A 17,375-nucleotide genomic window follows, 5' to 3' on the forward strand; every position below is an offset into this window, starting at 1 on the left:
TAATAGCGGGCGAAACTCGCTTCCAACTTAAGCCGTAGAATATTTCCCAAGCAAGTCAGGGGATAAATTGCTAAGAGAAAATAGGCTAATTTCTTTTGAATGAGGACACGTGATGCACATCGTCTAACTGAAGAGTATATACGTATCATTTTTAATAGTTTGAACATACCCAAAGTTAGACGACAAGGGTACAAATAGCCCAAAAGTATAACGAAGAGTATTTACATACCGTTTTCAATAATACGGGGGTATATATGACCTTTTTTCCGATACTAATTTATCATATCCCGAGATTGTTATTCCACCCTTAATATATATGAGATAAAAATAACATTACAATTACAGAATAAGTTATTCCGCGACTTTATCCCAATCAAACGTGAAATAAACTCATCATAAAATAAATCCTGAAATTATCCCTTATCCCTTACCAAATTAGCCCTTAATACTATCGAACGACTTGTATAGTGTATTATGGTAAAAGATGTTTTGAGTATATATATATCTTGTTGCATGCTTTATTATGCATTTGTTTATTATTCTTTGTTTTGAGTTGGGGCTCAATCGGAAACAACCTTTCTACCTCTCTGAAGGTAGTGGTATGGACTGCGTACATTTTACCCCCTCAGATCCCACTGTGTGGGATTACACTGAATTTATTGTTGTTGTTATATATATATATATATATATATATATATATATATATATATATATATATATATAAAGAATAAATAAGGGTATTGATTCCTTAGACCAACAAATAGAAATGATTTCCCATTATTATGTGTGATAATAAGACTTCACTTTTTTTTTCTTCATAAAATAAAAGGTATACATTAGTGGAAAATAAAAGAATAGCATTTTGAGTGAAAAAAAAAGTATTCTTTCTAGGACCACTATTAGTAATGATTGTTCTCTCTAGAACGAGGAATTAATCGGTGCTTTTATCAACTCATATTCTAGAAATTATAGATGAATCACATGTTAAGGTCAACTAAGTCATTATACATATTATTAATGCAAAGAATGGTGGAAGAATAATATCTATCCATCAAACAATTTGTAGCAATTTGTGTTGTTTTCCAAACTTAAAAAGTAAATTTGTTAAGAGGTGGAGCCAAAATTTTTGTTGAGGGGTTCAAACTTTGAAGAAAAATTTATTGAAAAGGTTCAACATCTACAATATATACATGAAAATTATTTTAATCATGTATTAATAATACAAGTTTTTGTCGAATAGGGTTCGAACGAAACCCCTATCAGAGGCGAAGTCAAAATTTCAATTAAGGGGTTCAATATTTGAAGAAAATATAGTCAAAAAGAGTTCAACACCTACTATAAATATATAAAAATAATTTTAATCATATACAAATGATATATTTTTCGGTCGAAGGGGGTTCTGATGAACCTCCTACCAAAGGACTGGCTCCGCATAATCCTTATTACTATGCTGGCTCCATCTCTAAGTATTTGAGTCTTCCATTTATTAGTATGATGAAGGAGAGCCTTGAAGTAACAGATAAAGTTGTCATTATGTGATCAGGAGGTCAGAGGTTTAAGCCGTGGAAATAACTTTTCGCAGAAATGTAAGATGAGATTGCGTATAATAGACTCTTGTAGTTCGACCTTTCTCGAAATTCATGCATAGCGGAAGTTTTAGTGGATCAGACTCTTTTTTTTTTTATATTTATTTATTTATTTATTACTATTATGCCATTATTATTTGTTTGTCTCGAGTACTTATCTCAATATTAACATTTATTCTTGCCTTTGTGGTGTAATTAAATTGTAGTCTAATTTTCAAAAGAAAATAAGCTTTTCTCTTTTATGTAAAGGCAACTAGAAAATGAATGACAAAAAGTAAGATTCTCATTCTTTTTAGGGTACTAAAAATATTTCTATATGGACTAAGTTTTCATAAGAAACTAAGTTACATATATAGTGCAATTTAAATGAATCTAGAAAGCACCAATGTATTATAAAACACTTTATTAAAATTCAAAGGGAAGATTTTGGATAAAACTAAAAGATTTATATAGGCCACTATTTATTAGAGGCGGGTCCAAAATTTTGATTTAATGAGTTTAATGTTTGAACCCGTTATACTTTTAAAATTATCGGCATATATGGTTTAATATTTGGAAATTCTTTTGTGATTTCCACATAGATTTTGTATACGTTTTGTCGAACGTTGGTTATCGAAAGGGGTCCATTTAAATTCTTTTTGTCAAAATATTACATAATACATATTAGATTAAAATTATTTTGAATGTATATATTATAATAGACCGATATTGAATCTTTTTAACTTTTTTATATTTTAAATCTTCTTACTAAAAATTCCGACACTGCTGTTATGTATAACTATTTGGTCCAACTTGAAACTTTAATCGCTTTATATTACTAATAAACTCAAAAATTGATAGGTATGTCACTTCATGCAAATTAATTAAGATTTAGACAAAATATTCTTTAACCTAAGATTTGTATTATAGGCTAAGGACAAGAGGTACACAAACATCAAAAGAAAAAAAGTAAAAATAAGAATAATTAGGTATATAAACATATGAAGAAAATGTAAAAAATGGTCCCTTATGATTGAGAATAGGTTCAATATAGTCCTTTAAGTATATAATTAACAATTTGATCATTTAAGTTTGTCAAAGGAGTTGGAAAGAGGACACATTTATATATAATTTTGTGGGTCTTGAGCCCAAAAATTTCACATATTCCAGAAGTTATATACGTTCAAAGTTGACCCTTGTAGAATCGAATTTCAAATTTTGGACGATAACGAAAGTTCTCAACTCCACTTCACTCTAAGTGTTTACTACAAACATTCTTCCCCTCAAAGGCACTTTCACACTAGGATAATGATCATGACACTTTTATATAGATAGAAATAATTATATTCAAGTTTATACACGTACAAACAACGGTTTGAATTCTAGCCAAAAAATGCGGAGTGTTACATTATCTCCCCCTTGGAATCATTTATCCTCGAATGATGAACAAGAATCTTTCGAAGCTTTAGAAGTATGGAACAAGGTATATAACTTCCACATTAAGGATTTTTCCCTCAACAAAAACACGTATAGGAATTAGAAGAAAGGGGCTTCAAGGAGTCAGCAAGTAAATTCTGTAAGCACGAATCATAAGACGACAAGACCAAGGTCATACAAGGGGTAAAAGACCCAAAGCTTCTCACCCAAAGTGAGAAAATCAAAAGAATCAAAAATTTTACCTAGGTCTATGTCACAGACCTTATCGCAGAACATAGCCTCCACGACGCGGGGCTTCTTGGAGGCTTACTGCCTCCATGAGGCAAAATTACCCCAAACCCTGTTCGAAAATTTCAAAACTCTTTCGGGTTATCCTTTTTACAATCCCAAACATGATTTGAGTAAAAAATCAATACTTCAAGAACGAGAAGGTCAAAAATAAAAGTATGGAGACATTGAGGGTCTTATACTAATAACCCTTAAATATCGCAGTACTTTTCAACTATGATTTCAGCCACTAGTACCACACTTTACCATTTCAATCTTACAATTCTCTCCCCCTCTCCCCCCCAAAACACATTCCTACAAGAGCCGGCTTCTAACTATACATTGCTTCCATATATAAGCCTAACCCGAAGTTAAAAGACGCTAACTTAATCTATGGGACTCTGTGCTTTACATCCATCCAAGAATACTAAATTCACTCTATATATTATCCATATGATTATTCACTAATGAACTTCAGTTCAAAATTGTCACACAAATCCAATTTAATAACCAATCAATAAGTGATAGCTTTGACAAGAACTCTATCGATTTCCCTCAGGTAATTTTCTTTTTGAGGCTTTCCGGTAGAAATTGATCAAAAATATTCTCGACTAGATATATTTTCACAAATTAAATTAAGACTCGATGAAAACTACATGTGATTTTAGTATATAATCATATAAATAACATGACACAACTAAATCCCTAAGTTCCAAAATCTTTTTTCTAAAAAATATTCTTGATCCAGTCAAACTTCATCCTATAAAATGAAATCGAGAAATTAATACACATACAACCCTCATGATTAACAAAAAAAAAAACATATCCAAAACTTCAGATACATCAACATACATAAATACACCCAAATTAAACAGAGACTCGGTGAAAACTACATGTGATTTTTATACATAATCATAAAAATAACATGACACATACAACTAAATTCTTAAGTTCCAAAAAATATTCTTCATCCCATCAAACATCGATCATCCTATAAAATAAAATCAAGAAGCAACACATATACAATCCTCATGATTAAAAAAAAATAAAATTCAAAACTTCAGATACATACATAAATACCCAAATTTAATCCAGACTCGATGAAACTGCATGTAATTTAGTACATAGTCATAAAAATAACATGACACATACAACTAAAACCTAAGTTCTAAAATTATTTTTTCAAAAGATTTTCTTCATTCATCATCCAGTCAAACGTCATCACATAAAATAAAAAAAAATAGTAACACATATACAACCCTCATGATAAAAGAAAAATCCAAAACTTCACATACATCAATATACATAAATACGCCCAAATTAAATCGAGACTCAATGAAAACTACATGTGATTTTAGTATGTAATCATAAAAATAACATGACACATGCAACTAAATACCTAAGTATTTCAAAAAATATTCTTCATCATCCGGTCAAACATCATCGTATAAAATGAAATCGAGAAAGTAAAACATATACAACCCTCACGAAAAAGATATAACAAATCCATTGTTCAGATACATCAACATACATAAATACTCCCAAAAACACAACCTAAAAAAGTCTCAACTAAAATTTCATTTCATTTCTTACCATATAGTATTATATTTTTTTTTCTTCTTCACATCAATATTGCATAACGCATACTATCACTAACCATAAGATGATTCATTTCAGAAATTTGTGAAAATTCTCCAGAAACCCAAACACCATCTGTTCCATTGATTCGAGGTTGATTTACACACGAAAATAACGCGAACGGTGCGCGAAATACGCCATAAATAATCGAAAATCCTGTCCAATTATGTTGCCTTGTTGATCTTCTAACCTCATTATTATTTATCATATTTTCATCAGCAACTCTTGGACTTTTTCCCATATTTTGCAAATTTTGCCTCATTGTTACTAATAACCTCCACATGATTTATAAGGGTAGTGAAGAGTGTGTGTGTGTGTTTTGTTAGGTTTTTAATTGGAGATTTTTGAAGAATTGTTATAGAAATATTGAAGCAAGTTGATGGAATAGTTTTTTTCATTTATTGGTGGATGTGTTGCTAGTGCTTGTAGTTATCACATCATGAAGAGTCTGCTTTTGAGGACTTTCACTTTGTGAGTGCTTTTTTGAGTTTTTTGTTTTTTTACTGCTCTATTGCCATAATAAATTATGCTCGAAAAAGTTGAGATATATTCAAATTTTAGAAGGGTTCTATTACCCCTGAACTAATTAAAATTATATTTTTGACAATCTTAGTACCTACGTGTTACACACGTGTACCTACATAGATCCTTTCGTGTGTTGTGTCACGTATGTGTCATGCATGTGCCACGTAGAGACTAAGACTATCAAAAATACGGTTTTAATTAGTCCAGAGGATAATAGGACGCTTCTAAAGTTCGGGTGTGTCTCAGCCTTTTTACGTGTAGTTCAAGGTGGTAATAGAGCATTTTCTCTTTTACTTATAAAGGGGTGGAGTTAAAAGTTTGGAATTTGTTTGATTGAATTCAGTAACTTTCGAAGAATTTCACCTTATGAGTTTAATTTCCTTATACTTACGGTGCTAGAGGCTTTAATATAGTTGAGTGCTTCGATTTTCATGCGGAACCTTAAAAGCTTTGCGTGTCAATATATATATATTTGAATCTCCTAAGCATCTATAACTCTTAAATTCTGAATCCGCCACTGTTTATCTACTGCATTTTATATTTTTTTTATGATCGATGAGCTATTACACAGGGAACAAGTTGTTACAAAGTACCCAACCCAAAAAAAGAGATTTGTTTGGTTGGCAAAAGAGCTTTCCTTTTCAACATTATTCTTGTGGGGTCTTATGATAAGCCAACTTGCCGACAAAGCTGCCTACTTATAATTTGTTTCGCTAGAAAAGATCAATGTAAGATCAATCATACATTTAATATTAACTTTTTTACTTGTGGGAGAGATTTTTGGTAAAAGAGAGAGATTAAGAAAAAAAAAAAAGAAAAAAAAGTTCAAAATATACTTAAATTTTGATGAAATTTGCTATAATATATTTTAACTTTGCAGGAATTCTATGACCTCTGTTGATTGTTTATTATTATATTTTTGTGGCATATATTTGTCCAGCTGGACCACTGCATAAATACACGCACACTGTGTAAACACATGATTTCGTCCTCTTAAAGTTTAATTTTATTCACTTTTACTCATTTTATTTTATCCTACCATGTACCCTCATCCATGTTATTATACCCTCACAAAATACAAAAAATAACAAACTCCCTAACAAATTCTATCCTATCCTAACCCCTACATCTTATCCTAACAACCTACCTAATCAAAATAAAACACATCACACCTACCCCCTACCCCACGTGACCCTACCTACCTTACCTCACTACCCCACCCTCACCTACACAGACATATACGCACAGATCTGGGAGAATTAGAAAAAAGAAGGAGGAAACTCCATTTTTTTTCCTCATCAACACGCAGACCTCCACGCGCACACACTGAAGCTCTCACGATATACACCTTTCATACACACAAAAAAGGGGGAATTTTGGGGACCATCTTCATCTTTTCCTTTTTCTGATCTTCTCAACATACTAACCAGCACATACATACACCATACGGGTTCCATTGTCGAGAGAGGGAGGGAGGAGAAAATAGCAAAATAAAAATGAAAAAGAAGAAGCACGATCTTGATTTTTTTTCTTTCAGGCGCACATCACTAACCATTGTCATTCACATACACACGCAGTGAGATCGAGATCGCGAGGGAGATAAAGAGAGGCGAGAGAGAAACCAAGCGAGAGAGATCGAGAAAAAAAAGATGAAATCCGACCTATTTTTCAGTTAAATCTCATCAAAAGTTTGAAACTCGATCGAAAACAATACTACCGACTCCATTCTGATCCGAAATCACGTCAACAGTTACTCTCTTCCTGTTGTCAGTTAAATCCCATCGAAAAATTGATCCAGAGCTTAGAAATCCGAAATGGGTCTATCGAGGTTGGAAGTTAGTTCGTGATTGAGGTTCATATCGGGGGTTTTCGGACGCGATGTTGTCTCTGATTTTTGCGGAGAAATATAGTCGGAAAGCGCTGGGTTTTCTTGGAATCCGATCCCTGTTCCATCGTCTTGCCGCCAAGCTCATCGGAGCTCCGATTTCGTGAGTTTTCTATTATTTTTCTTTCCTCTAAAATTCCAGTCCTGGTGCTCGTTGGTTCGTTTGGGTCAGATTTTGGACTGTTTGGGTTAGATTTTGATTCATTTGGGTCAGTTTCGTCTGTTAGGATCGAATCCAGGCGTGTATTGAATACTTTCAGTTGCTTTGCGAATTGGTTATTTGAATTGAATTTTGGGTTTCAATTTCTCAAATACTGAGCTGGATAGATTTGTCGTTGGAGCTTAAGTTAAGGTTGTCGGAGGCGGGTTTTCTTTATCTCGTCGAATAATATTGGTCAAAGAGCGGTTTAAGGTCCAACCCTCAACTCTATATTCTTGTTATTGTCTAAAATGTGTTCAATTGTTGTGATTATGTGTGATGTGATCGTAGTTGGTGAGTTTTGTTGACGTTATGATGTCATGATTTTTGTGCTTAGGTGTGTTTTCGATGATATATGAAACGAATTGGAGTAATTTTGGTGCAATTGATAAAAACGAAGCTAGTTAGGGCGGAATAAAAATTGATAAAAGTGAATACGTATTTGCTTTAATTCATTATTAGCAGTTTAATTTGGAAATAAGCATGAATTTTGTTGAAATAGATAGGCAAATGTAGGTTCGGGTAGGCAAAAATTTAGAAATAAGTGTTTCGTTGGATGTTTGAATGAGGAGTATGTGTTGAATGATTTCTACTTTATCGCATTTGATTCAAATGTATTCATTTAGCCGGGGAATGCCTCGAGGTTTTCTGTACTTATTCACCGGGGAATGCCCCGACGTATCATGTTGGCGAAAAATGATCGTGATGAAGGCCCAGGGCATCGGGTAAAGCATTGGAGCTTAGTTTAGGATTAGTGTAGGTTTACTTTAAATATCTTTTTATTTCGGGTTGTAATAATTGGACTGGACATTATATTTTGGATTATTTTGTTTTTGTTTGCTTGAGTGATCATTTTTGCGTGCTTTGTGTGGTTTATGCATTTGTAATGTCAATTTAGCCGATACGCTCTGCTAAGTGACCGTGGTCAAACCACGGGATCGAGGGGTGCCTAACACCTTCCCTCGGTCAATAGAATTCATTAGCTGGAATCTCTGTTCGCAAACCAGTATTAAAGAGTCAAAACCATTTTGAAAAAGGATATCCATGGGTGACTCGGCACACCCGATTTATGCCAAGTGGCGACTCTGAATTTTGATTGTTAAAAATAATCATGTTTTCGAAACAAATTTTCATATTTTGTCACTTTAATAATTAAAACCCTTTCGACCCTAAAAACATAATTTTTGGGAGTGAAGAAGGGATGTGACACACTGAGCGTGTAAGGATCTAAAGTGGCCCGATTGGGAAACATATGCCACAAAAATATGGTAATAAATAATCAAGGGGGTCATAGAACCCCCGCTTAGTTGAAATATGTTACAACAAATATCGTCAAAATTTAGATATATTTATGACCCCCCCCCCCCCCCCAAAAAAAAAAAAAACTAAGTACATAACTGAATATTGTGTAAATTTATCAGAAAATTGATTAAAATCTTAAATGATTTTCTAGTCAGATCGTTATTTTTATGTTATAGATAGAGTAAAGCATCTAATACCCTTCGAACTATGTTCAGATTTGCTACGACACACTCAAACTTCAACATGGTCCTATTACCCCTGAACTCAATTTTAATATATTTTTGTCATCTTTTTAGTTGATGTGACACCTTTTTAGCTGACGTGACACATTTAATATGGGCCTCATTTTTATGTAATAAAAATATCATATCAATATAAAAGGGTAACAAAAATATGTTAAAATTAAATTTAGGGGATAATAGGATCTATGTGAAATTGGAGTGTGTTGTAATAATTTTGAGCAAAGTTCGAGAGGGTGGATGCTTATCTCTTATAGATACAAGTCTTCTTTGAAACTTTAGACAAAGATGCTATCATACAATTAATTTGTCCTTTAGATAAGTATGAAATTAGTAATCTGAGCAATATAAGCACTTGAAGTATTAAAGGGAACTAAGTAGTAGTTTGATAATAGTTGAAACATCAATTTCTAATTTAATGATAAAAAATCTACTTTTTGATAGTACAAATAAAAAACTGAATTAAAAATTAGATTTTGTTATATTTTTGTTAATAATTCGACATCTAAAACATATACTAATCCGACTAATTCAGATTTTATATCGTAGAAGGTCTATGTGAACTTTTAACTTTCCCTACATAATATAATTCCAATCTCAGATTTTAAATTTGAAGTTCTTCTAAGTAAAAGAATTTTTTATTATGCTACCACATATTTTGGTGGCAAATATTAAAATTTTAGTTTTTTTTAATGGATAGAGTATGAATTATTTTGCTATATTACTTCTCTTTTTTCCTAAAGGGTGGGACTATGACAGTAGAGCACAAAAAAAAAAAAAAACTTGCTAACCATTAGGAAAGTCCTTTTTAATTATTTGTAATTTTTTATTAAAATTCTTCTTCATAAATTAAGATTAATTAGGCACTAATATTCCACACTAAGTTTCACTTAAAGCTTTAAAAAAACCCACTCTTAAGGGCCAATAATCCTTGTTACAATCCTAGGGCCACAAGCAAAAGAAAAGTGCTTTTTGTGTGATTTAAATCTAAATATATATGTCAATTTCTATAATATTCTTTTTCAGTGGTGAATGCGCAGATTTTATATTGCAGTTCAATCAAACTTAGTATTTTTGATATAAAGAAATTATTAAAATTTCAGTAAATAATAAATTTGAACTCATAATTTCAAAAGTATAATGAATTTAATATTAAAAACTTAAAGATTGAACTCTATTAAATTTAAATTCTGAATTTATCCCTACTTATTCAACATTTTGCTATCTAATATGTTAACTTAAATATGTGAGTACACCACCAGACAACTTGATTAGCATTGTACCACAAGATCTTATATTATATTATCTCTTTCTTAAGTAATATTTACCTACTTTAATTTTGGATTATTGATAAAAGTAGGTCAAGTACTTTAATTATTAAAGAAATAGTACTAGTACATTGAACAATATAGATGATAACACATTTGATCGATGAACTAATGAATGAGACAACACGAAAATATAGCAATTGTAATTTGCACATAGTGAAGACAAAACAACCAATTTGAAAAAAAAAAAAAATGTCACACCTTTACATTATTTATCAAAGTAACATAATTTAGCACATGAATAACGTGTCCATCGATTAATACATGATAAGGTGAAAGTGACTTCTGTGATGAACTGAAATGGTTAGGGCACCTGACGAGAAGGTGCTAGGGATGTACCACTAAGGAGGTATGAGAAATTAACTATCAAATATTTTCTTAGAAGAGATATAGGTAGAATAAAGTAAAACTGGTTGGAGGTCTCTGGTGGGAGTGGGGTTGGGGGTGATCATTAGACCGAAAATGCATGAGCATATTTTCAACTTATTGAGCGCATGGCCATAAATATGAATTAGATGTAGAGGTTGAGGATTAGGATAGAAACCGAATCAGTGTTATCATACTTTTATACGTAGTCTCCTCTTCTTTTTTATTTAGAAGTATTAGTTAGCACGTAGTAGCATAGTATGTTATAGTTCAAGTTTCACCTACTACCTGACACCAGTCGCATTATTGCTTTGCTTTGTGTATCTTGCTATTTTGCTGCACTTATTTCCCTTTGAATTTTGTTTTGATTATCCAAAACAACCTCTCTGTCGCACACAATTAAATAGATAAGATATGTGTACAATCTTATTTTCCTCACATTCATTTGTATATTAAAGTTGATATGTTATTGTTGATTTATACCAAATTAAAGAATACTAGAACTTGACCATAAACAAAAAATTAATCTTATCAAATGGTTATTTTTAGTGAAAAGAAGAAATCTTCTGGAAAACATTATAGAAACACTTTTGACGAAAAAGGAAACAAAATTATCTAAAGCTAAAATCTAAAATCTAAAATAAGTTATCCTTCAAGTAGAAAAACTATAATCTTGATCATGTTGATTGGGAAATTGCTTGACCCACCCCTTTATTCTATATTAATATAAAAAATTCATAAATTTCCATTGTTGTGGCTTATTGAAGTCAAAACCTATAGATAAATTTGACTCGATCTGTTATACTTTGGACATCGCGATCGGAATCGTTAAGGTCCATGAAGAAGGATCTACTTCACTTGGAAGATGGGATACTCATTAGTGAGTTTCTGATGATCAACGATTTCAGAATTCTTCATCTTTTTTCCATTGTCTACATTTGTCACTCTAAATGATCAACGTTTCCATCAATTTTACAAAAATTCAACTGGAGAAACACGTGAAACTAAATTGATGTGGGTCTATAAACTAAAAACACGTACACATTCTAGAAAGTTAAGAGATCTAGTCGAGTTACCAATATGCCCTATGATGCAGAACAAATAAGATATCATTGTGAGAACACAAACTACCTTCAACAAAAATGAACAAAGAAGTATAAACGGGTCATTTTTGGCAATTTTCAGTGGGTGTTAGCCTATGGTTCGGAGTGTAGGCTTGGGACCATGGCCCAAAACTAGGCAAAAATCGATCGGCGGCCCTCCGACGGGCTGTGGAGCGGGTTTGGGTGGTCCGGCGGTGCCGCTGGGGCAATTTTGCAAGTCAAATGGGCGAAACAGCGCAAACATGTCATTTTTAGCGACTTTCAATCGGTGTTAGCCCACGGTTCGAGGGTGGGCACGAGGCACTGGATTGGATCTGGAGAAAATTGACTGGCGGCTCCATGGAGTGCTAGCGGGTATGGGTGGTCCGACGAGTGTCACGCCCCTTTTTCGCCCGGAGGATCGAGGTCGAAGGGTTTTCCAAATAAAGTGACGGTATTGAATATGGATTAATTTATTTGTAGAGTCGCCACTTAGAATTGAGTTATGGTGTTCCAAGTCACCTTTTTCTTTTTATCTCTAATCAAAAGAAAATGACTTTTTATTGTGGTCTGCAAAAACAGAAAATCGGGTAAGGAATTCTGTTGACCAAGGGGAAGGTGTGAGACACCCCTCGAGTCCCGTGGTTCTAGCATGGTCGCTTTAATTGACTTATCTTGATTTAAACTATTTTTATAAATTGTGTTTGAAGACCTAAATCACTCATTTTTATTATAGCAAAACTGTCTATATATTTTATATTAAATCGATGAAAGTAAGTTTTAGAAAAATATTTATCAAGGTGCATTATTGCATCCTTGAAATTTAAATATCTCGAAAAGATGTGTACGCCGCATTCTTAATTGAGACGAAAATTCAAATGTGTTTAAGAAATTTATTTAGCGTTTATAGGCTTTGATTTATTTCTTGTAAAATCGTGACAATTGGATCTATAATATTATCTAACTTCAATAATAAATTTAAGCAAAATTCATTTAAAGTGATTAATTAATAAGTTCAACAAAATAATTCTCAGATTTATTAATGACATTGAATAAAATAAAACAAACAGTAAAAAAAAAAATATAAAATTACTCATACTATGTCAATTTCATTAAAATTCTCTAAATTTATTATTTAACCATTTTGAACATTATTTCCTTTTCTTTTTTTCCCTTCTTTGTTTTTTTTTTAGTAGTCATGCACGCATGGTTTTTTTTTTTTTTTTTTTTTTTGTATTGTGTGTGTACAAGTGTATGCTGTATGATGCATTTTTTCCTTTTTTTTTTTTTTTTTACAAGCATGCATGAATCACATGTTATGGCTTGCAATACAATTATGCTTTACTTAACATATCAATCAAACATAATTTTTACATCCTTTTTTTAGACAATAATTTTTTTACATCTTTTAACACTATAAATCTAAATAAAATAAAATAAAATAAATATCTCAGATAAAATTTAAAACTAATTTGATTAAGATTATTTAGAATCGACGACAAATGAGCATAAATAAAATCTAGAGCATGAACTACATAATAGTAATAAATTAGGCACACAAAATAATATAAAAGGTCATTCTACTAACTTCATTCATAATTCACTTCACAACGAAACTTATAAAAATAAATAGTATGAATTTAATAAGAACCTGTTGATAAACTAAAGCAGAAATTCGAATGTTGTCACCGGAAATTCGAACAAAAACCCGAATTCAACTTTACACTCTTTTCTCTCTTTTTCTCCGTGTTTCATGTTTTTTTTTAGTGTTGTTTTCTTTTTCTGTCTCTTCTCCACTGTTCTCTCTGAGTTTTTTCACTGTTTGTTTTTCTCTCTGTATTCTGTTTTTTTTTTATTCTCAGTATCTGCTAGTCTCTCTATAGGAATAATACATAATTTTTTTTCTCTCTCTGTAAGAGTCCTTAAATAAGAGGTGTGTTGGGAGGGAACAATTATTTATCAGATAAGGGGGAAAGATTTAAAATAACTTTTTTTCTTTTTTTTTTTAATAGAAGATAATAATAATAATAATAAATAAAAATAATAATAGATAATAAATAAATAAAATAATAAATATAATAATAAATAATTAATTTATTCTTATTTAAGAAAATATAATAAAAGTTTAAAAATAACCAAAATATAAATATAATTAAGATAGTACTAAAAATACTAAGTTTTTTATTTAAAAAAAACATATTTTTTAAATTATTGTAATATTATTTTTTTAAAATTAGAATAAAAATATAATAATATCTTAAAATTAACTTCATTTAGTATTTATTCTTTAACTAAAATTTTTTAAAATTAAAATAAGAGTTAAAATAATACCAGACCAAATATAAATATTTAATACCAAAAAATATATATATTAAACTCGGGGAGGGTCAAAATCATGTGTCTACATTTTTCCCTCTTTGTTTGAAATCTCGAAAGTTTTCATACAAAGAAGTAGAGAAAGAGATGATTTTTGACCCTTCGATTATTCAAAAAGTGAAAATAAAATAAAATATAATAAAATAAAAGGTGTGACCAAGTCCTGATTTTGGATCTCCTACATATCCTGGGTTATAAGGGAATCAGGTCATATGTAGTTCAAAGGTAACATGGTGAGATAATGAGTTAGACGTCAAGTGAGATTCCGTTGAGTTTCCGGTTAACGACTTCTACTTTTTACATCAAATGACTAACAAAATCAAAAATAAAAAATACAAGTGAAAATTGCAATCTCTAGAATCTTGATTCTAATCTTCGTGACTAGAACTTGAAAATTCACCCTATTCTTCAGGCAGGTCTTGGCTTGATTTTCCTTCGCCCTGTTCTTCAGGCGGACTCTTGATTGGTTACTTCTTCACCCTGTTCTTCAGGCGGGCTCCTGTACTTACAGTTTCTTCATCCTGTTCTTCAGGTGGGGTCTTGGACTTCCTTTTTCTTCACCCTGTTCTTTAGGTGGGCCCCTGGACTTACAGTTTCATCCTGTTCTTCAGGCGGGCTCCTGGACTTCCTTTTCTTCATCCTGTTCTTTAGGCGGGCTCCTACACTTCCTTTTTCTTCACCTTGTTCTTCGGCGGGCTCCTAAATTTCTTTTTTTTTTTTACCCTGTTCTTCAGGCGGGCTCCTGGACTTCCTTTTTCTTTGCCCTTCAGGCAGGCTCCTGGACTTCTTTTTTTCTTCACCTTGTTCTTCAGGTGGACACCTGCACTTCATTTTTCTTCACCCTGTTCTTCAGGCGGGCTCCTGAACTTCTTTTTTTCTTCACCCTGTTCTTCAAGCGAGCTCCTGGACTTCCTTTTTCTTCACCCTGTTCTTCAGGCGGGCTCCTAGACTTACAATTTCTTCATCCTGTTCTTCAGGCAGGCTCCTGGACTTCCTTTTTCTTTACCTTGTTCTTCAAACGGGCTCCTGGACTTCTTTTTTCTTCACCCTATTCTTCAGGCGGGTTCCTGGACTTTCTCTTTCTGATTTTTCAAATGTGTTTCTGAACTCAATATAAAAAGTGACACAGAAAAATAACATCCCATTCTTTGGGAGGGCCCTGTCCCATTCTTCAGGAGGGTCCTGAGCATAAAATAGATTCCCATTCTTCAGGACGGTCCTGTCCTATTCTTCAGAAGGGTCCTGAGCATAAAATAGATTCCCATTCTTCAGGAGGGTCCTGCCCCATTCTTCAGGACGGTCCTAAGCATAAAATAGATTCTCATTCTTCAGGGGGGTTCTGTCCTATTCTTCAGGAGGGTCCTGAGCATAAAATAAATTCCCATTCTTCAGAGGGTCCTGTCCCATTCTTCAGGAGGGTCCTGAGCATAAAATAGATTCCCATTCTTCAGGAGGGTCCTGTCCCATTCTTAAGAAGGGTCCTGAGCATAAAATAAATTTCTATTCTTCAGGAGGGTCCTGTCCCATTATTCAGGAGGGTCCTGAGCATAAAATACATTCCTATTATTCAGAAAGGTCCTGTCCCATTCTTTAGGAGGGCCCTGAGCAAAAAAATAAATTTCCATTCTTTAGGAGGGTCCTGAACAAAAAGTAAATTCCCATTCTTCAGGAGGGTCCTATCCCATTCTTCAGGAGGGTCCTGAGCATAAAATAAATTTCCATTCTTCAGGAGGGTCCTGTCCCATTCTTCAAGAGGATCCTGAGCAAAAAAATAAATTCCCATTCTTCAGGAGGGTCCTGAGCAAAAAGTAAATTCCCATTCTTCAGGAGGGTTCTGTCCCATTCTTCAGGAGGGTCTTGGGCAAAAAAATAAATTCCCATTCTTCAGGAGGGTCCTAAAAAAAAGTAAATTCCTATTCTTCAGGAGGGTCCTGTCCCATTTTTCAGGAGGGTCCTGAGCACAAAATAAATTTTCATTCTTTAGGAGGGTCTTGTCCCATTCTTCAGGAGAGTCCTGTGCATAAAATAAAATCCCATTCTTCAGGAGGGTCCTGAGCAGAAAGTAAAATTTAATAAACACGAACAAATTTTTTACCCCAATTTGTACTAGAAAATTTTGTGAGCATCATAAGATTACAATTTTTGAAAAGTACAGAAAGAGTGTGAATCAAAGCCCCACTAAAGAAATGCGTCTCGTCAGAGTAAAACTAATGACCGAAATCAGGAAGTGTGTCTCCTAAGAGTTAAATTGAAGGACTCGACTAGAAAGTGCGTCTTCTAGAAGTTTATGTTTAAGTTAGGAAGTGCTTCACCTGAGCAATAATAACTAACTTATTCAGACTGTGGCGTGGCAGGGAGGTTGGGGATCGTCCCAGTGTGGTCTGTTTAATTTTTCATGGCCATTTGGGAGTGCAAATGGGTGAAACGACGCGAACGGGGTATTTTCGATCCAAATCATTGTGCCATTGCCCACGATTTTGGGGGTAGACCCGGGTCCCGAGTGTGCTGTGGGTCGAAAATCAATTGGGGCATGCCATGGTGGTTGGGGTTCATCCCAGTGTGGTCCGTTTAATTTTTAATGGCCATTTGGGTGGACAAACGGGCGAAACGGTACGAACAGGGCATTTTTAGGCTAAATCGGTGTGCTATAGTACACGGTTTTGGGGGTGGGCCGGGGATCTAGGCGTGCTGTGGGCCAAAAATTAATCGAGGCATGCCAAGGAGGTTAAGGATCGTACCAGTGTGGTTCGTTTAATTTTTCATGGCCATTTGGGTGGAGAAATGGGCGAACAACACGATTACGGGTAAAATCAATGTGCTATAGACCACGATTTCAGGGGTGGGCCCGAGGTACGAGCGTGCTGTGGGCCAAAAATTGATCGGGACTGTCTAGGGGGTTGAGGATCATCCCAGTGTGGTTTGTTTATTTTTTTATGGCATTTGGGTGGACAAACGTGCGAAACGGCGCAAATGAGGCATTTTTGGGACAAATCGGTGTCTATAGCCCACGGTTTTGGGGGTGGGCCAGGGATCCGGGCGTGTTGAGGGCCAAAAATCGATTGGGCCGGGACAAGGAGGTTGAGGATCGTCCCAGTGTGGTCCGTTTAATTTTTCGTGGCTATTGGGATGGACAAATGGGTGAAACAGCGTGAACTGGGTTTTTTCA

The 17,375-nt window shown here is 33.6% G+C and overlaps 1 protein-coding gene across 1 annotated transcript; it reads right to left on the reverse strand.

The window, feature by feature from the left end:
* Positions 1–4,697: 4,697 nt before the first annotated feature.
* Positions 4,698–5,346, reverse strand: LOC107876997. The gene has a single exon (XM_016723795.2). The coding sequence runs from the start codon at positions 5,188–5,190 to the stop codon at positions 4,891–4,893; it is 300 nt and encodes a 99-aa protein (XP_016579281.1). The 5' UTR covers positions 5,191–5,346; the 3' UTR covers positions 4,698–4,890.
* Positions 5,347–17,375: the final 12,029 nt, after the last annotated feature.

The sequence above is a fragment of the Capsicum annuum genome, chromosome 7, assembly GCF_002878395.1.
Source record: "Capsicum annuum cultivar UCD-10X-F1 chromosome 7, UCD10Xv1.1, whole genome shotgun sequence".
Taxonomy (NCBI): domain Eukaryota; kingdom Viridiplantae; phylum Streptophyta; class Magnoliopsida; order Solanales; family Solanaceae; genus Capsicum; species Capsicum annuum.